The sequence below is a fragment of the Anarrhichthys ocellatus genome, unplaced genomic scaffold (assembly GCF_004355925.1).
Source record: "Anarrhichthys ocellatus isolate YVR2014 unplaced genomic scaffold, GSC_Weel_1.0 scaffold1, whole genome shotgun sequence".
Taxonomy (NCBI): domain Eukaryota; kingdom Metazoa; phylum Chordata; class Actinopteri; order Perciformes; family Anarhichadidae; genus Anarrhichthys; species Anarrhichthys ocellatus.
Genome location: NW_022280031.1, coordinates 1,616,530 through 1,639,020, shown reverse-complemented (window position 1 = coordinate 1,639,020; position 22,491 = coordinate 1,616,530). Strand labels below are relative to the sequence as shown.

Below are 22,491 nucleotides of genomic sequence, written 5' to 3'. Positions count from 1 at the left end.
TTATAAAAAGTGAAACGTGAGTGCATTCCTGAGGGCCAAGCTATAGAGCTGTGTGGCTACACAGCTGACGGCTTATTGAAAGATGAGCGCTTAGCAGGAAATTAGCCTACAGTGGGATCCAAAGGGGACACAACAGCATACATGCACCGACATAAATGCATACACTGCATTCCGTATTCACCGCCCCCAACTAAAGATGATCCCCTTTTTATATGATCATCACACGTTCCATCAATTTGTTCAGGCAATAAGTCACAGTTGACTGCTGAATCGTTAACATGACCAGGTCTTTGTGTTCAGTCCTCGTTTGAATCTGGGCTCTGCACAGTGACTTGTAACTGTGCTGCACTCAAGCATTGCGTGCCCCAGATTTGGGGTGGGAGTGTTGTGAGGCTGCGAGAGAGCGACAGCTGACTAGCTGGGACCAGAGAGTAGGAGGAGGAGGAGGAGGGAGGAGGGGGAGGAGGTGGTGGTGGTCAGACAGCAGTCAGCGTCCACTGCTGGGATCCCGGGGGAAACTGAGCCAGAAGAGAAAGGACTACAGTTGCAGCTGTTATTACCCCCCCACCCCTCCACACACAGATTATTCTTAGCTCTTTTTTTAATCTTGAATGCTCACTGACCTGATCGTGGAGTGTTATGTAAAGTTATAAAGTGTTCCTGTGAGATGGTGTTAAAGCTGGGAGAATAGTGATCTGAACACATTTGGCAGCAGATGAAGAGCAAATGTTACACTTACACGTAATGTAAGTTTCCTAATATGACGTTATAGTTCTGGCTTTTCACTCTCGCATTTGGGCTGCTATTACCTCCACTACAAATCAACATGGTTATTGTTGTTTTGAGTAATTGATGAATTATACAGTCTGTAATGAAAATATCCTCTATTTGGTTGTTTAGTTGGAACTAGTCACTTGACTAATTGATTAATTAATTCATGAGTCTCAGTTAAAAACAGTGATGTTACAGTAACACCAGTTTCTACAAACCCTGCAAAGTGTAACAGGGAAAGCATTGTTTTGAGCGCATCTTTGTTTTTGGCCTCAATATTCATTTATTTGCGTTTTTTGAGTTTGTCTCAGACACTTGACACAGAAAGAAAAGCCTGTTCTGTCCAATTAACAACCATACAATAAAATAAAGTAGTATGCAAACTAGTCGTGAGTCAAGAGAGATATTTTGATTACAATTAAATAAAGCAGATTAGCAGAATATATAAAAATACTTAAACGATTAAGTTATTATAAACATAGTTGTTGAGTTTTCTATTCATTGACTAGTCAATTAATGGATTAATTGCTTCAGCTCTAAGAGAGTCACAGAATATCATGCTATGGAGTTAATTCTACATTGTAGAGCAGATATGTTTTACTCTGCAGTAGGTATTGCTTGCTTTTCTTGGACGAAGTGCTGGGGGACAGAAAGATGAACTGATTGATGTGGTTTGATGTGTATCTCATAAAAAACATCCGAGGGATTGAGTGTCACGAAGAGCCGGTGATAAACTGCAAGGCTGCAGAGTTCATGTTGCTCTTGTTTATTTATTGAAGACCCTGATGGAGTTCTTGTACAGATTTAGAATCAATTTAGAGCACCGTTGAGGCACAGGCAGTGAGTGACTTGCTGGCTCTGGCCTCAGTGAACCTGTTAGTCATGCAGCCGCACTTTACTGTAGAAAAAAAAATCAAGACTGAGAGCTACGGCTGAAAGCAAGAGCTGGTGACTAGAGTCTGATATTTTTACTTATTCATTTATTTTTTCTTTTTAAAATCAATTTTACTATTTTTGATTTCACATTATGTCTAGAAATCTAAATAAAAAGATTCAACCTTGCTGTTTGTCTCATGCTTTGCTGGAAAGTATCAGCTCTGCACGAACACAACTAACAGCAATAACAGAGTCACCATTTGATACACAAGTCAAGACACAGAGTAACGTTTCTTTCTGAAAACAGATTTAATTTACAAAGAGTCACTGACGGTTTTACAGTGCACATGACACCGAATCACTACTGAAGGTTCGCAGAACCCTGATGAAAAATATCAACAACAGTGCTGAAAATGACACGTAGACGACTGTAAATAGGAAGAAATAAATGTAACATTTACATACACATACTGTATGATGAGACATCTCAGACTGTGCCTCATCTTAGCACAATTTTCTCAGCAGAAATGTCTTTGTGTGTGTGTTGGACCGTCTCAATGTACAGTATGTATTGACCTGAATACTGAGACAACACCATATGGATCGACTCGCCAAGACACTCAAAAGACCTAAGGCCTAATCCCTGCTGGCTAAATTGATTGGTCTGGGATCCCATTTAAGAGTGAAATGAACTGTTTTTTTTTTTTACAATAGTAAGAAGTTAGAGTATCAGATTGTCCTTGCATAACAGTGGTCCTCTATAGAAACAAAGGATTTTGAGTTTGAGCGGGCAGTGTCATCTATTATCCTGAGGGAATCCTGATATTTATGTCAATTTGTGAAGGAAGCTGTAGTTTGTTTTTCCTTGTTATGATGCTGCTTGAAGTAAAAAGAAACAAAACACTGAAACTGTTTATGATACAAGAGAATAAATATTGTAAGATTAACTCATCAGTTTGTTGTTAAAATACATGCGTGGTGTTGTTTTTTGTTGTAATGTTTGTGCGACTGTTTTATTTGTGCAGAATTATGAAAACCATGCGATTTGATTTAGCAGTAAATGTTCCTTATTGCTGATGTTTGGATGATGATAAATATGTACAATGTTCTGTACATTGATCCTGTCTGATAGAGATTACAGGTCTTTACCTCCACTTTCAACTGTCTCATCACTGTTACAGCTCTGTGATGTATTCATATAGTATATATATATATACATATATATGTATATGTATATATATATATATGTAACATCATCGTAATAATTCAGTTCATGCTCAAAGCTTTGGGATTAAACAAGCCAGTTTTGGATCTCCTTTGAAGGCTGTGGCGAACAAGCTTTACATAACGACCGGTACCAGATGGCAGTCAGTCAGCCATTACTCATGGTTGGCTCTGCCATCTTTACCCCGTTGTCTCTCTGCGGACTGACAGTTGACCCAACATGTGCCATGTCTGCATGGCAGAGAAGAAAAACAAGCATTTCTAACATAACTACCAGCCAAACATTGCTGATCACTACTATGTGCAATCTTTGAACTAGACATGCACTGTAATGCTGTTACGTCTTTCCAGGCAAGAAGAGATGAGGCAAGACTTCTCTACTGTGTTTGAAGCCCATTTAAATGCGGAAGTGTCTCATAGTTAACTCTTGTGTAACATTCATTCCCTGAGCAAGGTGAATGAGACGGGTTCAGTTAAACCTGAGTTTCCAAGGCGCCAAGGCCTGTTGGAAACAAAAGTGAGCGTGAGAGTGTTTAGTGGCAGTGCGTTCAGTAACAGCTGTTTGAGGCATCGCTTATAAAAATGGTAACCATGCAATCTACCAGTTGGTGTTTCTATTCATAGATGCAAAGAAGTGAGATATAGAGTCCTGCAGCATAGCAGTGAAAAAGCCAGTGGATTATTTTATAAAGACCTGTAATGATGGAGACATTCTGAGAAAGATGTCCGTTTTAAAGTACCGTCTTGTAGGACATCCAGAGACCCCAGTCACACACACACACACACACACACACACACACACACACACACACGCACACACACACACATATAAGATGAATAATACAAACTTGCAGCATAAGTCTTCAAAAAATGTCTCGATCTAACTCTGTTTCAGACACTCCAGCACACACTCAGCCACCCAGATGCACACAACAACCAAGGTTTGGGTTTTTAGGATTGTCAGACAAAATGTTGCCCTGATAATCTCGTTGTGGGTGTAAAGTTCATTGGTTCATTTTTGGAAGATAACTGTATCCAAGCCTCTCTTTCATTCATTCATCCATTCAATCCCCTTCCAGCAAAGCCCAAATCCCACCAGCACCTGTCACTTGCTCAGTTTGGCATCACTGGCAGTCTGTTGGCCCGAGACTCACTGTCAAACCCACACAGCTGTGTTGTAGTCAAACAAGGGCTGCATTTTCTCCAGACCAGTCTCTGGCTGTCTCCTGTCTAAATACATCCCAGCAAATGGCTGCTGGTGGACCTGAGGGAAGTGGTGTTGGTGGTTCCTCTCTGCTTCATCTAGATGAGAACACGGCCTGCCTTTGCCCTGCTGTCCGTTTGCCCAGAAGGGCAGGTAGAAGCTGCCTTTTGAACTTTTGGGCGCCACTTTCTTTGGCCTTTTGAAGAGGTCTCCCTCTGGCAGCTCCGGAGCCATCCAGCCGGGCCTCTCCTTGAGCAGCTTGTCCCTGTCGGGTCGGACACTGCGCAGGAACTTCTTGAAGATGTTTGTGGTTAACGAGAACTTCTTGCAGATTTCCTGCGAGCGGCTGAGGCGGAGAGGGTGAGCTGGGGTGTCCGGTCTGTCCGCCCCTCCGTCCGCTATCCTCTCCTCTCTTCTCTTCCTCATCTCCTCTTCTTCCCCCTCCTCCCTCTCCACCTCTGGCAGATCCAGCCAGTTGCCCACGAGGTCGGCAAAGACGTTGTCGCCCAGCACTAAGGGCTGACGGTTGCGGCTGCGACTCATGAGCGAAGAAGTCCAGTCGCTGGCGTCATCTGTGCTGTCCTGGGAGTAGTCACTGTCCAATGAGGGGCCTTCTCTGGAGAGGCTGTACAGGATCCCAGACAGGTCCACTGCCTGAGCACGACGGGGAGCCTGTGGCTGAGCGTAGGTTTCCGGTGGAAGGTTTCCCACCATTGGTCCGTAGAAATCCACCTGCGGAGCGGAGTACCCTGACCACCTCTTGGGTATAGACTCAAGGTCATTCTCGCTTCGTGCGCTTCTTCCACTACCCTTGCTCTCACTCTCAAGGCTGGATGCTGAAGAAGACGAGGTTCCCAAGCTGCTTCTGTTTCGAGACAAGGTCCTGTCATCTCGGCTGAAGGCGTTTCTGCTCTCCAGAGATGGCCTTGGACTCTGCGTTGGGCTCGGGCTGGGCTCATCGGGCATGGTCTGGCTAAAGCAGGACCCGTGATCCTTGAATGAGGTGGAAGCCGCTGTAGCCGATGCTTCAAGAGGAGATGGTTGTGGGAGTCCTCGGTTAATGGGCCGACCTGAAATGTCGAGGTTTTCTAGCGCTGTCTGAACCTGAAGGAGCTTGAGTTCCTGGAGGGCTCCCATCATTGAATTCATCTGAGCGTGGAGGCCATCTCCGGCTTCTTTCATACACAGCTGCAGGGAGACAAAGAGATATAGAGATGATGAGAGACAAAAAATGTAAAATGTCCACTTCGGTTTAACAGCTAAAGACCTTGTAGAGGTCGTCTATTCATTCCTTTAACTCCTTAGCCTCCTTCAGGACACATATCATCCATCAAAGACAGATTTCTTCACTGTCCCCCCTCTTGTTCATCATTTATCTCCGCAGCTGCACAAATCGAATTACATACCATCAACTGGCAGTATCAAAAGCATTAAATTCATGTCTTCATGAATGAAAATCACAATTACAGCCCTGCTATTTGTCTCTGTGTCAGTTAGACTCTTCTCTTGTGTGTTTCAGGCTGTGCACCTTGTTTAATTATGGGTCATGTGACCTAGTTTTGGACGACAGGCCATGGTCCCATATGGCCTTACCACGAGACAGTATCCAACCCATGATAGCTGTAAAACAGACTAGCTTTTCATTTTTCCCTCAATCGTATACTCTCCATTTCCCATCCACTGACTTTAATCCATATTTGCTCCTTGCTCTGGGCTCTTTGTCTTCACTCTTACTTCCTTCTGTGCAGCAGTAATACACTCTGCTTTTATCCTCCTCCTCTCTCTTTCTGCTCTCATCTGTTTAAGAGCCTGTGTCATGTGATCCTGGGCTAACCGTCTTCTCCTGAAGGCAGATAGAATGCCCAGAGGCAGCATCCTGACCTGTGTCTTTACTTGTAGTCTTGAATCATTTGACCCAGACCTTTGAATCGTTCTCTTGATCTAACAACAGGTTTATCTTCTTCTAAGAACATGCTCGCATTGGCAAACGAAGCAACTGATGGAAGAGTAAATCTGCCGAGAGGCCTCCTTTCTTTAAATAAATAAAACGTCTGTGGGAAGATGAGAGGAAGCATGCAAGGAATTTAGAAAAACGTGCCAGAGTCTGTGGGAAAAGGTTGGTTCCAAACACCTACTGTAGACAACTGTGATCAACACTTCTTTTCCCTATAAACCAACTCGTTTGTCAGGATCTGTCGGTTAAACGGCAACAACATAGATGCAAATTATTACACATAAAACAGTCCTATATCATAAGAACGAAAAGTTATTTTATATTACTACTTAAAAATCAAAAAACACGAATTTGCAGGAGTCATTCTACGAGAAAAAATATTATAAATCTATAGAATTGAAACCCACACCTTACCTTCTATAAACTGTCACAAAGCAGGAGGTATAGATATCCCTGTCTGTCTCTCTGTTGTTAGTCTGCACCTCTACAAGCCTGCCACTGTCTCTCACCTTTCAAACGGATCTGTCTGACGGCCCCTATATGTATCTCTCTCCAATCGGGGGACACTGCTGGGCATGGCAGCCAATCAGCATTGCCCGTCTAGACTGTAATCCCCAAACGGTGGGGGGGGGGAGGCACTCAGGCGGAAACAGACTGACAATGAGAGGAGTGAGAGGGGAAGGGGAGACTGTGAGGAACGGTGAGAGTCAGCCGGATGAGTAGGGATGAGAAGGGGGGTTGTGTGTGTGATGGGGAGGGATCCCTCGCCATATGTTTAGATGTCGAAGAGAAAACTGTTGATGGATTTAATTATGAATGACACCATAAGAATACATGAGGGTTGGGTGTAACATCACCAGGCTGTGATACTTAATCTTGAGGGAGCAGTCGACCCCCAGGGTGGGAAAAGTCGCTGCGTAGGACAACTGGCAGTGCGACATCATAAACAAAGCAACTTATAAGCACTGTGAGAGAAGGAACTGTTGCAGAATGATGCTTTTCTGGGAAAACAGACATCTGTAAATGATAAATACAAATTCTTGGGTTTCATTTAGATTTAAAAAACTCAAATCTAGCCATGAGAAAATGTGCAATATTGTTGTAAGCCTCCTAATATGTTTGAAATATATTGAATTCTATGGTGAAATGTTGACTTTTCTTGGGGGATGGCATTGTCAGTTTGTCAGTTAGTCGGCCTGTCCCCCGCTCTGGTCCACCTGTGAAGTTGACTTTTCTGTTTTTTGGTGAAAGAACATTTGTCCCCTTGAGAATGAATGATTACCACTTTAGTAATCAAGCGAAACATTCAGGTTGAAAGTTTATTTTGTCCAACAATGTTAGTTTGTGAACAAACCTGCAAAACTAATGACATGCACATCAGCTTTACTTGTGTGAAGTACTAATTAGCAAATGTTAGCATGCTTACACGCTAAACTAAGATAGACGTACACTGAGTTACAAATCGCATACTTTAAAAAAAACCTTTTAGTACATACTGCCGCTGCCCTTACAAATTACGTACTGTTGCATGCAGTATGCATTCAATTGGTAGATGCTGCTTCATCATAACATTGCACCTTGAACTTTGACCCATGCTGGCTTGCATACTGCAAAATCCGACATGAAATCCTGGTATTTTGGCATACTGTATTTGACATACTATGTATTGGGACATACTAAATATTTTTCTGGCACAGTAAATAGTATGGTTGTATGGGTATTGGAACGCAAAGATAGTTGGAGATAGTTAATATCATGCCAGAATGTAAACATTGTCATTGTGAGTATTTTACCAATGCTAATGTTAGCATTTAGCTCAAAGTGCTGCTGTGCCAAAGTACAACCTCACAGAGCAGCTAGCAAGGCTGTTGACTCTTGGCCCTCTAAAATTGATTTAAAATGACATTTGACTTCGCAAAACGTTTTAGAACAGTGACACTTATATGTATTATATTAATACTATAAGTATTAATTATATGATTATTTTATAAATCATTAGACTATTATGCTGAGTATTTCATTGATTATTATTTTATTTATGAAAGAGAATGGTTTAAAACCAAAAGAATTATACAACACAGAAAAGCTCGTACTAAAGAATGATAAATTACTTAATTGCTCATCAGAATTGGTGTCAATTAATGTTCTGTCAATCGATACTGGCATGGTCTGTACGTTGACACTTATCCAATACCCTGCACCATTAACATTAAACCTCTGGGTTGAAACGCTCTGCTCATCACTAACATATGGCTGAGTAGGTACACGGGGGCGTTAACAGCCTCTGAGATCAGATAATAAGCCTATCAATGCACATGCTGGGAACAAAAGCCTCTGAGCTTCCCGTTGCATCGCTAAATTAGGCAGCGAAGGTACATGTAATTAGCACAATCGGGTTGTCTCTTGTCTTTGTGCCTTCCACATATGGCTGACTTCAGTAGCTGTAATTGGCTGCGTCCTGGGAGAGGCTGGTAGAAAGCACATAATTACGGTTTACTTTCCTCCACATCAAAGGTCAACAAGTCTGAAGACAAGATGACGTGGGGAATTATGTATTGTCGTTACATCTTCAGAGGCAGAGATGGGGCTTCAGTGAAGTTTATGCAGGGATCAGATGAGGGATTACCACACTCTGAGCTGCTGGTGAAATCTGGACCTCTTAAATGCATTAAATCTGTTTTTTGAAATATGATCTGCAGTCTAAAAGGTCCTCACCTGTTTGCACACGCTAACCAAAAACACCTTAATTTTACACTCACATGCAGCATTCCCATTATGCTCCAAAATGCAGGCGTATCCCCTTGGTTATTTAAAACACACTGAGTTGTTTACTGACATTTCTATTTTAAGGCTTCATTAATAATTCATATTGTGCCCTGCGGAACCAACAGAAGAAGAGTCGTAGACTAAACCTTATTATTCCACCTTTACCGAACCAACTAACTCCAGGCACTCTACCGCTGCCATTTCAAGGCTGAACTTTGTGGCCCAAATATGTCAGCCTTTTGAACCTTCATTCTGCCGTCTGCTCGGGAAATGAGAAAAGTGACTTGAAAATAGGGTCCCGCAGCGGTTTCTAGTCTAAACACGGATGTTGAATTCTCGAGATGTGTCACTTTTGCAATGTGTGAATCAGCTCAGGACCTCATTAGGACAAAGACACAGAGGATGCAGACCTGACAGGACCTACACGAGCACCTTGAGGTCTTACCCAGAATACAAAGGAGATGAGAAAAAACGTCCGTCTAATCTAATTAAATAAGAGAACTGGGGTGAAATTGGGCCTGCAGGACATTTCTGTACTGCTCAGAAACACTGGCATCAATTACCCAGTCTTGTTGAGTTTAGTTAAATCTTCTTTTTGAACTTAAGCCTCCAAACTACTTCAGCCATTTAATCTATCAAGCGTGTATTTCTAAAGATCATTTTTTTAAAGCAAACCGAGTGAAAGCCTGCTGAATGAATGAATGAAAGACGGATTGCATAATTGGCAATTAAAGGCTGAATGCTTCAAAGTGTAAAAACAATGGCTGGCAGTCTTGAATCAATTTTGAATGGAGGCTTATTAAGAAGTTCTGGCCATTTTAATCTAAAAAAGGAAATTGATAGGTGATTCTTTATTTTATATTCTCACGTCAAGGGTCCATACCGCGGAGATGCTTTCATAAACCATTCAATATGCATGCGAGTGAATTAAATACGACAAAGTATAAATAAATCAATGCTCCTCCTGTGCTGTCTGCTGAGATCGAGCTCTCTGCCTTCAGTGCAGCCCTTGATATTACCTCCTTCAGTTATGAAGAGAAAAAATAAATTTGCTGTGCAAACACACTGAGCTCCCACATCCGAACATGTCCAAACATGCCTCGCTTGAATGAAGTCAGTGTCTTTTATAAGGCATGCATGTGTGTGCTTGTATGTTGTGTTCACTGGTATACGTTAACTGTATTGTTAGATGAGAAATAAACACGCAAACCAGAACTCAAAAATAAATCGGCGCTCTATTCTGGCTGTGAAATACGGGCTATTCACTGTTGTTGTTTATCTGTTATTGGCTGTTGGGGGAGGAAATAGTGAGGCCAAGGTTATCAGACCCAAAAGGTCTTCCTGTTTAGGAGGAGCTGGCCAGCAGCTAGTGTACTCCACCCTCCCTCCACCTCCACCCCTAATTAAAAATGAATGGTGGGCTGTGTGGGTCAAGGACAGGAATGGGGTCTCTGTCCGGGGGACACAGAGAGGGTCTCTGTGACTGAGCTGCTGGACACGCTACGGGCCGCTGTGGACAGCCCCGAGGTTGCGATCAAGAGGACAATAAAGCTGTGGAGCATTCACTGAAATACATAAATTACTGTGCACATGGCAATGAATGAATCTTTGACGAAATAGGTTACATGGTGACTCTGTTTGGTCCAAATGTCCTCCGGGTCATGTTCAGGAGAGGAAGAAGTGTGAAATAATGTTCGACAAAAGAATACGGGTCACAAATACATCTTGTAAGATGTCATGACAAATTGGTTGTTAAGTAAAGACATCATATACAGTATTTCATCTGAATGTGATGCTGGTTATATTTAATATGGGGATATGCTGTGCTTGCATGTCTCGCCATATAATGATTCCTCACATAAGCCAAGGTTTGGTTCATCTAAATTACAAAAAAAAACATTTTCTCACTTTCTTTAGTGGTATCTAGCCTGGCAAAGAATTTGGGGTTTTATTAGAGCAGGTTTTTAGACATTTGTCTCTCGGATTTCTGCCAGCACCCCAGTACTACTGAGGTAAATGGGATTCGTTTGGTGGCGCTTACAGTCTACATTAAAAATATCAGCAACAACTCTTTTCAGAAACAGTGTGGTGGGTACTCTGGAGACTGTGCTCCCAAGAAAAATGACAGCACCTGTTGTCTGTGCAAATGCCGACATACAATATCTTTGTGGAACATACAAAGCCCCTTTAGTGCTGTGGGCATCACTGTATGTCAACAAAATGTCAGACACATGTCCGTGATCTTTCAATATTGAAAATATTGTTTTTTGATCCCAAATCTCAATTTTGTCCCTTACGTTAGCCAATTAGTTATTTGAACCAAAAGCGCAATCTTTTTCCTTACTTTAACGGTGAAGGCCCAAACCTTCACCACCATTCTAAACATACTGGCATTGAGTTTCCTTATTACTTATCAATGCCTACATCTAACCAAACCTTAAGGGTCAGGGTTAACTAAGTCATACGTGTCATTTTGCTGATATAGGTCATTTTTAAAAGCAAGGGTTGGATAGTCTGTGAACAGTTTTCATTGGAACTACTTTGTATCAGAAAAATAAATCCTGTGAAAACAGAGTGCTGCGGGTTAAACAGTGCAATGGGAACACTATTTCTGGAAAGAGATGATGCTCATGCATTTGTTTAAGAATATAACTTCAACTCTCTGAGCACCATAAAGTTCATTATATTCACCTCCTGTTCTATTAGGGTAGCATCAACAATCTCAGAGATGGATATCCTAAAAGCTTGGCAAATAAAACCCAAACTGTTAGCAAGAGGTAAGAGGACATGGAGAATTAGGTGAACTGTCCCTTTTTAAAAACGGATTCTATTCAAACCAAATTCATCATTCCTTCTCTGACCTGCTGCCCAGCAAAGACTCCCTGATAGACGGGAGGGGGTTTAATAACTTGTTTCCTGCTACAGCTCATTTAGGACATCACAAAAACGATGGTGCCGTGGGAGACACGGGATGATTAGGGTCTGTATCATCATCTTTGGCAGTCAGAAGATATTTGGAAAAAATCTGGGACCCAAATCTGTCTTCCTGGCTGAAAATCCTCACTGGAAGCAATAATTGTTAGATAGATCTTTGATGGTGCAGCCGTTGACGTCAGCACCTTGTGTGTGGGCAGTGAAAGTGCAGCTCTCCAGCCCACAGTTGTAACATCCAGTGTGACGTTCACTTTGTAGAGACTCCAGATCCGGCCCCCTCTTAGTCTAAAAAGCTTTCATGATGAGTGGCGTTATTATAATGCAGTCTTTAAAGCTCATTGAGTCAAGTGATTTATTGGTAGTGAATAGGCCTCCATAGGTTTGAATGCATTTTGTTATCAAACGTATACTTATGTGTCAGTTGTTCAGTGTGGAATAAAGAGCATTTTGGAATTTTTGAAGTTTGTATTGTATGCAGGTGCTTTGTTATAAACTGGGAGTAAATGGGCCTCTTTAAAAGACAAAAAAAGCTGCACTCATTAATATTGTTTTAATTAACAATGGATCAAAGAAATATGATTTATTGATGAACCCACAGAGAATTAACACCCAAATCTGCAATTTCTCTTCTCTCTACAGAGCGTTTTAGCATCTTTTTATCTCACCGTTTTGGTTTTAAAGCATTACTGTTTTGACTCACTGTCAAGTCAGGCAGCTGATTATTTAGAAAGAAAAAAAACTGTTATTAACCCACTCTACTATCTGCTGTATGTGTCAATATGCATCTGTATGATGACATTTTCGCCACAACAACTTTATTCGGTGATTCTTTATTCGGCCCAAACAAAGCAATAACCTGAGACAAAATGTAATTTGAAGGCCCCAAAGACAGAAGAACATGAGAGGGCACAATATTGCCCTAAACATCAGTCAGAGCAATACCCATGAGAACAAATCCACTTTCATTTCTTCAAAAACACAGTGATGAAGCAGGTTATGTGCGCACGGTCTCATAATGATAAACAGGCTTCGTAAAAGCCATCTCCAACACAATGATCACCCATGCAAAACCCCACAGCTGCCACTTAGAGCTAGGCCAATTTTAGCTGAGGGGAAGGAAGGGCAGGTTGGAGTGCAGAAGCCACGAGGGAGCCACCAAACAAACGAGCTTAAAGTTACACCACTACGCTTCTTTGTTTTGTGTGCAGTTCTCTGATCCCACACCCTAAAGGTAACAAAGAACGTTGCAACTTTGAGGCACGCACGCTTTCCAGACTACACTGTGCACTATTTTTTGTTCTCAGATTTCATGACCTCATGCTTGCTGGCTTTGGTGTTGAATTCCAAGCTGACGGTTATGTTTTTGAAATGTGCCTCAGGTGTGAGAGACATAAAGGAGTATGATGCATATTAAATCTGTTCCAGCAGTGATGACACCAAAAGGTTTGACTTATGCTTTAATGTCTGAAATGCAGGTGTGAACCCGGCATTTAGACAAGATGACTCAAAGACATGTCGGCATTTGTATCCTCGACTTTAAGCAGGCAGGAAGGGCTCATGTTTTTTTTTTTTGTGTTGTGAATAATGAGTCATGCATGAGCTTAAGAATATTTCATTGTTAGCATTATATCCTCAGGATTTCTATGGAGCCTTGCAGTGCTTTTTATAGAAACAAATGGGAGCTAACAGCCTGTTGACAAACTCTGTTTTCAGTTGTTACGAAGACGAAAAAACGATGACACACTTGAACTGACTTAAAAACTGATCTGTCAGCTTTGAGTTTTAGCATCACTGGCATGTGGGATGTGGTCAGCAGTAAGAACAAATTGCCCCAGACCTTGTAAGGTCAAGGGTCAAATGCTCAAGTGTGACCTGACACTACCCCACACAGACTGCCCCCCCCAGACCCCTAACACAGTGTTCACACTTTCGTATGACACTCTTCTTCTTTTAGAGATAAAGGGTTTCAGGGAGAACTCTCAGTTGTAAGTTACGTGACATTTTCACACAGGCTTTGAATGCCATGCTTCCATTTCAAGAATGCTCCAGATACTGTAAACTAAACTACAAGGTGAACATTTAAAGGACCATATGAGCGGTTTCTTTTTTTACGTTTCAGTTCCTTATTTACATCATGAGTACTTCACAAAGTTGGTAACCTTTTTTAAAATGCATGCTGTACAGTTTTAGGTCTTAGGATGTCATTAGTGTCCAAGAGTTCCCATTTTCATAAATCAATGAGCAGACTCTTGAAACCTGTTTCCAGACCTCTGATTCTCTGCACACAATGTTTCAAAGAGGTTTATTATTGTGCTTATTAATGGCTCCCATTTTGAAGATGGGTTTAAGAATGAGGACATCATTTTTTTGTGAACTCAGTCTGACCATCAGGCTCGTTGAAACTTGCCTTAATTGAGCAGTTAATTCACTGAACATCACGTCTGCATTAATTATTATCAAAGTTATTGTGGCATACTGTAGTGCTGTCAAATTATTCTTCAATTCAGCAGAGTTATCAAGATGACGTATCTTTAACTAAATTAACTGAGACTTTATATTGAGTGTGATGGATTACACAATTGAAATTTGCTTTAACAGTCTACTAACTGATTTTATAGAGATGAATGGAACTTAATGGCTTCCTGAAACTGAAAATGTCTTAAACACTGCAGCTCGGTCTCAAAAAATGGTTATCTGTGATTAAAGGTGTATGTGCCTTGTAGTAAATGAACTACGAAAAATCCAAAACAACTACATCACAGTCTAGTCACAAGTGATACTGAAGAACCACTCGACTCTGCAGCAGGTGTTAGTCGGTTGTTAGATGTTTGCGAACTCTGTGTTGCAGATGGAGCTGCTTTACCGCTCTCAAGTGGGCACTGGATGAAAATCCGTCACAGTGGAAAGAAAAGTGACAACCTTGGCATGGACACCCCTCGCTTCTCTGAACAACAGATTGCATCCCACATGGTCATTTGCAGGGAGATCCTGCCTCGGCTTTTTAACCGGCATCTGCTCTCTGTTCTCCTGTTTGATCCCCGGCACGGCGCGACACTTTTTCCATTATGTTACCAAACTGCGATATGGCAGCTATAACACAGCGTGGCCTCCTGGCATCAACGTCTACACTCCTAAAATCTCAAGTGCCACTTCACAGACGTGTGGCTAATTTGGAGAAGCGAATTCACAGAAGTCACAGAGCGGATCATGTTGCAAAAACACGCAGCCATGCGAGGCTTTTCTGTGGGCCAGTGGCTGGATTGAAGGGGGAAAAAAATCTGTGTCTGCTTTGAAGATGATTCCAAATGAAATCGGTGCCAGTTAAGGCTCCTTTGAAAATGGGTCTACAGTGTGTCACTGCCAATTGATTTGGGTGTGAGGGTGCAGCTTTCATATTTTGCTTTCAAATTTCAAGGACAGGGGTAAGAGATTGCACTCCAAATGTGCCACAATCAAACACATTTGTTTATTATAGGGCAGGAGATGTGAGCATATTAAATAAGGGAGACTCACAAATTTATTTAAGGCATTATAATGTGATGAAATTCACTGTGACTGCCAATTTCCCTCCCTTGAAAGAAAGCCTTCACAGCAGTAGGTTTCTCAGCAGCTGACTATTATTTTCTTTATCGTTTAATCTGTTGTTTATTTCGAGATTCATCAATTATTTGTTCTGTGTTTAAAATTTCTGTTTCCCAGAGTTCAAGGTGAGATCTTCAAATATCTTGTTTCGTTCAATCAACAGTCCAAAATCCAAAGATATTCAGTTTAAATTGATATTAAAAGCACCAAATCATCACAAAACAGTTGCTGGATGATGCTGTCGATCGATTAATCGACTATTCCATAATCAACCCAGCTCCAGTCCATTGCAACACAGGATTAAATATACTATGAATCTTAAAACTATTTATTTTAGGATCCATCTGACTAAGTATTCTTTGAGAGAAGAGGAGAAACTATCTTGTGCTCATTAAGCTAAAAACATCTGTCCCAGATGCGTGGACAGAGAGGAGGAGGAGGATATGTACACATGCCTCTGGTGCGCTCAAAGCTTTAAACTTACACAGATTAATGCGATTAAAAAAACAAAAAAACGCATGCACCCCCAACTGAAGCTAAACAACTAGAATATGAGCGACATCTGTCCAGACACATAATATGCAAAGAAAGCGCCATAAAATCTTTTATTGTTTTGAAAGTGTTTGTAATGAGGAATTAATTTATATTTTCTGTTGGCGCCAAGTTGCACATACAAAAATGCTACATGTGCAATATGAACATTATAAAGTAGAACCACATCCGTCAGTGCTGATTGCAATAGTAGAAGTACAGTAAATAGAACGGAACATACCAGTTCTTGCTTTAGTCGCCTCAGACACGCGTCCATGTTTTTGCATTCTGGTTTGGAGAGCTGTTGTTCCATTTTTTTAAATGCAAGAATTTCAGAAGAAAAGCTTCGCCAGTCGCCGCACGAGCATGACTATGAGAGCTTACTGCTGGGCAGAGGAATTAAAACAACGCTCTTGCGGAGAGCAGAAAACAATCTGCAATTGGAGATGCGCAAATCCTGCTGAGGAATGCGCGCACGGCTCGTGACTCGAATCATGTAATTAAAAAAAAAAAAAAAAACACAACTACTGATGACGAAAATGCATTTACTCCCAAAATGTTAATGAGGTCCTTCTTGTGGCTGCATCCAGAGACTCGGTCCGTGTGTGTGCGTGTCTCGGTGGCCGCTGCTTGGCTACTGTCAGCCTGCTGTATGTGTGTGTGTGTGTTGCTCAGCACGTTTTTCCCCCCCTCTGCTATTTCCCCATTGAAGAGTAGAGCTTACGTTGCCCATCCAATTTCCTCCAATGAGTGAGCCTCTCAGGACGGACTAAATCTCATTCAAACTAGGATCCGTTGTTTATTAAGGACGAGTAGATTTGTGCACTGCAGCTTGTAATGATTTCGCAGAAATATGAGACTAAAACATCTGGAAATATTTGAATCAAGGTTGAAAGAATTGATAGTGGGGCAACTGAAAGAGCATAAAAAAAAGTAAACATCTCTATCCCATAATACTGCCCGACCAGTAGAATAGATTCTGCAGCCACTGTTGCAGCTCATTGGACTGAAGGAGGAAGTTTAAGGAGGATGTGAGTAAAATAAACCATATGTGTCATGAAACGGGCCATAGGGCCAGTTTCCTGGCCACCTTCACTGCGGTCAGAGAGGAAACACCTGAGCCACAGGCTGTTGTTGCGTGACCCGGATATAATGCTTTATTTGCAAGGGAAGGAAGAGTTGCATATACAAGGAACCCACCTGGAAGTTGTTTGACAATTCCTCCCTCACAATATAGATTTTGACGTTTATGAAAGCACATGAAGTAAACAAGTAAACAAGTCATCCAATCTGAAGATGTCAAGGGAACTATATGAGGTCTCTTTTACCTTGAAATGATTGTGTTGCTGACAAGAAAAGGAAGGACAGAAGTTTGGGGGAAACTACTTTAATAATCAAAAACAACTACAATATTTACATTAAGGAAAATGTAATTCATTGTATTTTGTCCTTAGTATTGGCGAATTCATAAAATCTCATTTTGCCAAGCAATGGCCGAGCACTGATCGTAATCTTGCTTCGTTCTTTGATAGGATAGCTTCAGATTGGATTGGACTATTTTACTCAAAGTTATTTTATGCCTGCTTATGTTTGAACAACATTTATGATTTGAGAACTTTGTCTTCTTTAGAAAAACTGAAAATCTGTTACGATATTAATCAAATGCTCAAACAAATTCAAAAGATACCCAGCTCTATAGTGCAAAGAAATAGATGAGCGGGGCTGCATGTAATGCATCTTATACATGATCAAATCCAAATCTGTTTGGCTGCATGTTCCTCCCTGTCCAGATAAGATGTTTGCTGACAGTCAGGAAACTTAGTGCCCTCTGACATTCTTCTGTCATCTGGAGGTTTTCATGTCAGGCCTGATGTTTGTGATGCATCAGAGAGAGAAATAGATTCAACTCAGATTCCAAAAAGCAATGAAACAGGGAAAATGAAGAAAATCATCTCGGCATAACTTAACTTCTGATAGAGAGGAAGAGACTTGCATATTTTATTCAGTTATAATTTACTGTCATGTCAGCACTTTGAATATTTAAAGAGTTCTCTGCTGTGTTCATACAGCTGATTTCTAACTCTTTCTGTTTGTTCAGTGTCATTTTGACTGCAGTTTCTTTTTATGGTTGTTTTATTAATAAAATCAAAGAGAAAAGCTTTTTTTTACAGTAAGTGATACTTTTAATGTCTTATTTGCAGATATAAAATCAGACCACTAGAGTGTGAAGACGGTGTACTTCTTTATCAGTCGGGAGTGAGATGATGACTCCTGGGTCTAATTTAACGTTCAGCTAGCAGCTTTGTGATTCGGAACAATTTCATCCCAAATGTGACCTCCAACCTGCAGCTGCTTCGACTGCATGTGTCCACTTCCTCCCAGCTGTCAGTGTAGCACCCTTGGATTAGGAAGTGTCTCCTCGGATCAGTCAGCACTGAAACAGTCAGTAAATGAAGCAGCAACAACTGTTTAACTCTGCTGACTTGTGTGTATATATATATATATAGTACACTGTTGATCATCCTTTAAGGGACTCACTGAGTAAACTTTTTTTTTTTTGTTGTGGCCCAAAATGAATCAAACTTCCAAGAAAAGACAAAACATAAATGGACTTGGAATGAAACCACCATAGATGTCATTCCGACTCACACACTGACATTGTTTTGGTTGTAAACAGAAACTGAAGAGATTAAACCTAAACTATGTTACAATTAAACAATTATTATATTTATTGTGTCCTCTGCTATAAATCAATTTGGTTGCTTTGTCAATATCCCAAACAATACTTTGGCTTGTAAAACTTAAATAAATGGTGTACTTTGCCACCACTAGTGCATGTGGGTCCTGTTGTACCAAATTGGCAACATGTTGCGTTTTGTAATATGAGATGATTGCCACTCTTTGACAAGTTTCACTAACAAAATCAAACAACATACTTGCGTTCCAATAGTTAGGTGAGAGTTAGGAAGAGCCCTGTAGGGCTTTTAACTAACTTATATGCAATTTGCAAGCGACAATCATTTGTGAAACGTGATGCTGCCTCCGTTTACGACCTGTGCGTAGGCAGTGCTTGCAAATTGCTTTTGTAAAACAGGCCTTTGAGCGTTAGATTCATTTTTAAATTCCAAATCCGGAGTTATCACTAAGTTGCATGTGAATTCACCATCCCAAGTCAATCAGTATGAACTGAGAGGTAATCGTGACTTCAGGACAAGTCAAGCAGGTTTAAAGTTTATCTTCATTATGCATCAGGTCTATTAACGCTCTTACTGTATATGTGAGAGCACTTATCTCTTGGTCTTATGTCACTTCTCTGTACTGTAGTCATGAGAATAAATGAATAGAAGATGAGATGATTTCATGTTTTTAGATTGGAAAGAAACCGGATCAGGCACTGTGATGATGAAATGTTTTCCTGTTAAACATGCCATTCCCAAACTGTTAAATATGGAATAAAACCACATCAGTCTCTGAACTGTCTACGTAATGTCTTTATATTATCATGTTACATGAAACAGCAACTGTTCGCTTCACAAGGAGACTGATGAAAGATGATAATGAGAAGAATAAAAGGAATCCAATAACTTGAGTTATGACTTTATTACTCGGTGCTTTTTATTACATCATCAGTCAGACATATTAGATTCCTTATGAGGCGGCAACAGGTCAGGGATATAGTATGCAATGTAACAGGTTCTTAGAGTTTTACTAATATTAAAATTAAGTACTAGAGTTGATTAGTTGAATGGCAGAAAGTTAATCTTTAACATTTTGATGAGTAATTAATTGTTCAAGTAATTTCTGAAGTGTTACGTTAGTAAATTGAATATCTTTGGGCTTTTGACTGTTGGTTGGACAAAAGACATCTGAAGACATCGTTTCTGGCTCTGAGACACAAATCACACAATATCATTCATCTGCATCGTTTAAATGTATTAAGACCATACTTTATATAATTCTCAATTCATTTTTTATTGTTCTATTCTAATACAATTATTTTCTATTCATAATTAGAGTTCACACTGTTTGCCTTGCAGCGGTTGAAACATGATGCATGGGGGGTGAACACACCAATGACATGTTGTAAATAAAGTAGAAAATTACTGCATTACCAGTTAAAGCTAAACAATAACTTAATGTTCCTTGCTTTATGTACATATGTGGTTTTAATTCAACTGTGCATATATAGGGCCACTATGTCTTGATTATTGACCTTTTTTTTTTTTTTTTACAGTATGTCCCTTTTTTAAGCAGACTTACGAGTCTGCCAAAGCTGTTAGTACACCGCCATCTAAAGATCAGGAAGTGTCACTGCAGGACTTGCTGTAATTGGTGTTTAAAGTAACTTCGCAGGGCCGCAATGTCTTTGGTTTAAATCCAGCCATGGGCCTCAGTTGCATGTCAATCCCGAACTATCTCGCCCCTCATTTCCTGTCACATCTCTACAGTCAGTTCTCCAATCAAGTCATCACAAAGTTACATTTGCATTGCATTGTGTCACAGTGTGGCAGCTTTTTACAATAGCTTCTTCTGTAATACGTTTTCATATAGTGACGGAGAGGCAGTAATTGAGTCAAACATCCTCACGTCACACATCATTGTAATTAGATATATTTTGTCTCTTCGCCATATCAGAAAATCGGAGCTTATGAATTTTAGACAATTTATTGTAACTAATAATGGTTATAGTAGTTCAGAGATATAGAACACAGTATATCCTTTTAGCAAACCTTTTTAAAACAGTGAAGCTGATCTGAGTTTTTCTACCCAAGCTGAATTAGTCATAGTCTGTGTGAGTCATCCAGTCCTTCTATGTGAGGACATGAGCCAGACGACCACTAATGATGGTAGTATGCTGCAAAGTCGGAGTCGATTTTGTGGCTGGCAATGAGCTGACAGTAACACCAGGTCAAGTACATGAAAGTGGTATTTAAGAGGTGCGTCAGAAACATAACTTCCCTTCCCTTTGTGCATCATATTATGTCAAGTATTTAGATGTTCATTTTGCTGGGTGTTCTCCATCTGTGCTTTTGCTAAGCTTTATGTTTACCTTTGGATTTTGTTTCATATTGAGGACAACAATAACAAGTTAGGATTGTATTAATTTAGATTGAAATTTTGTATAAGTTCAGTGAGAAGTATTATGAGTGCACTATACACTTTGGATCAATCATTGAAATATGACAAATGCAGTGAGACATTTCTTTCTTTATTGCCGATATTAAATAAGAAGAAAGGGAAACTGTGATGTATAACAGAAAGTAAACATTATAAATAGTAGTTCCTGAAAAAGATTATATTTGTATGTCACTCACTGGTGTTTTGTAAAAAGTACTATACCAGCTTGTTAGGGATTTAGACACATTGGTGTTGGATGTAATCACTGAATAACTCTCCCATTAAACAACATGTTTGATAAGGTCGACCTGTCATAGTGATAGTAAAATCAATACTAGTGTATAAACATTGTGTTAAGTTAATAGTACCCTGTACTCTCAACAAAAAATGAATTGTGCATCCTGCTGCCATCTAGTGAGACATGTACAAAAGTGCAGATAGGAACATACTGTATAGCTGGACTATGTAATAGTTTCCAGGGTGTAACGTTTTATTGACTGGTTCCTATTTGCATTGGTAGAGGAAGTATTCAGACACTTTACTTAAGTGAAAGTACAAATACCACACTGTAAAAATACTTCATTACAAGTCTTGTGTTGAAATGTTTAGTATGTAAGTATAGTCAGAATGAAGTACTTAAAGTATTAAAAGTAAAATTCTTCATTTTCAAACAGAAGTTGTGAAGTTTAAAACCTTCTTACATATTCACCATAGACACGCCCTCAGAGCAATCATTTATTTGATTATTCTATTTACACCTATTTTTCCATCCTTACTGCCATCGCCATCATTTTTCAGCATTTCCTGTCCATCTAGAACCTTTGCTTAGTTGCTTTGTAGAGTATGTGTGCTCTAACAGGCCAGGATTTTCTGCAGTGAATGCTCCATTGATAACATGCCTTTCAGTTGGCTGGTTGATGGGGGACATTTTAAAGAATACAGATGCTCCATTCAATTGCACAATGTCCTGTCTCACTGTGCATAATGAGACGGTTTTCCGTCGAGTTGTGAGACCCAAACACTGAGCAGCTTTGTGGTAGTGACTCGGTTTGTCCATGTAAAGGCGCTCTGAGGAAGAGGAAGTAAACATCACAATGGCTGATTTGTTTGCATTGTCATCATGGAGAATGGTCATGGCCTCTTTAAGGTGCATTTGTCCATTTTGTGTATTCTCCCACATTTACTGCATCTCCCCTTCACTTTGATCCCTTTCATAATGTAATCCTTGGAGAGTTTTCTTTTTAATTCTGTGCATGCACTAAGGAAATGGTCTCTGGCATTACAGTAGGGAAAGTAAGGGTTAGGCTTATTAACATTTACCTTTCCTTTGGTGTCGGCTATTGGTGTGCTTTCTGACTCAGATTTTGTCAACAAGTAGACAGAGGATACTTGTCTGGAGGGTTGCCGTTTTTTTTTTCCAGTTCTTGGTCTTTTCGGTTTGTGGAGCTCAACAGCTCTCTCTGATATGCGTTTGGCTCTCGACTTTTACTGTTGCCAGGTTGAGAGGTGAAGGAGGGAGTACGTTTGGTTT

General features: G+C 40.4%; 1 protein-coding gene across 1 annotated transcript; it reads right to left on the bottom strand.

Moving 5' to 3' along the window:
* Positions 1 to 476: 476 nt before the first annotated feature.
* inka2 (inka box actin regulator 2) lies at positions 477 to 16,517 on the bottom strand. Its single transcript, XM_031851999.1, has 2 exons — positions 16,084 to 16,517; positions 477 to 5,263 (listed from the first exon to the last, which is right to left on the bottom strand). Exons 1-2 carry the CDS (start codon positions 16,153 to 16,155, stop codon positions 4,028 to 4,030), a joined length of 1,308 nt encoding a protein of 435 aa, XP_031707859.1. The 5' UTR covers positions 16,156 to 16,517; the 3' UTR covers positions 477 to 4,027.
* Between the last annotated feature and the right edge of the window lie 5,974 nt (positions 16,518 to 22,491).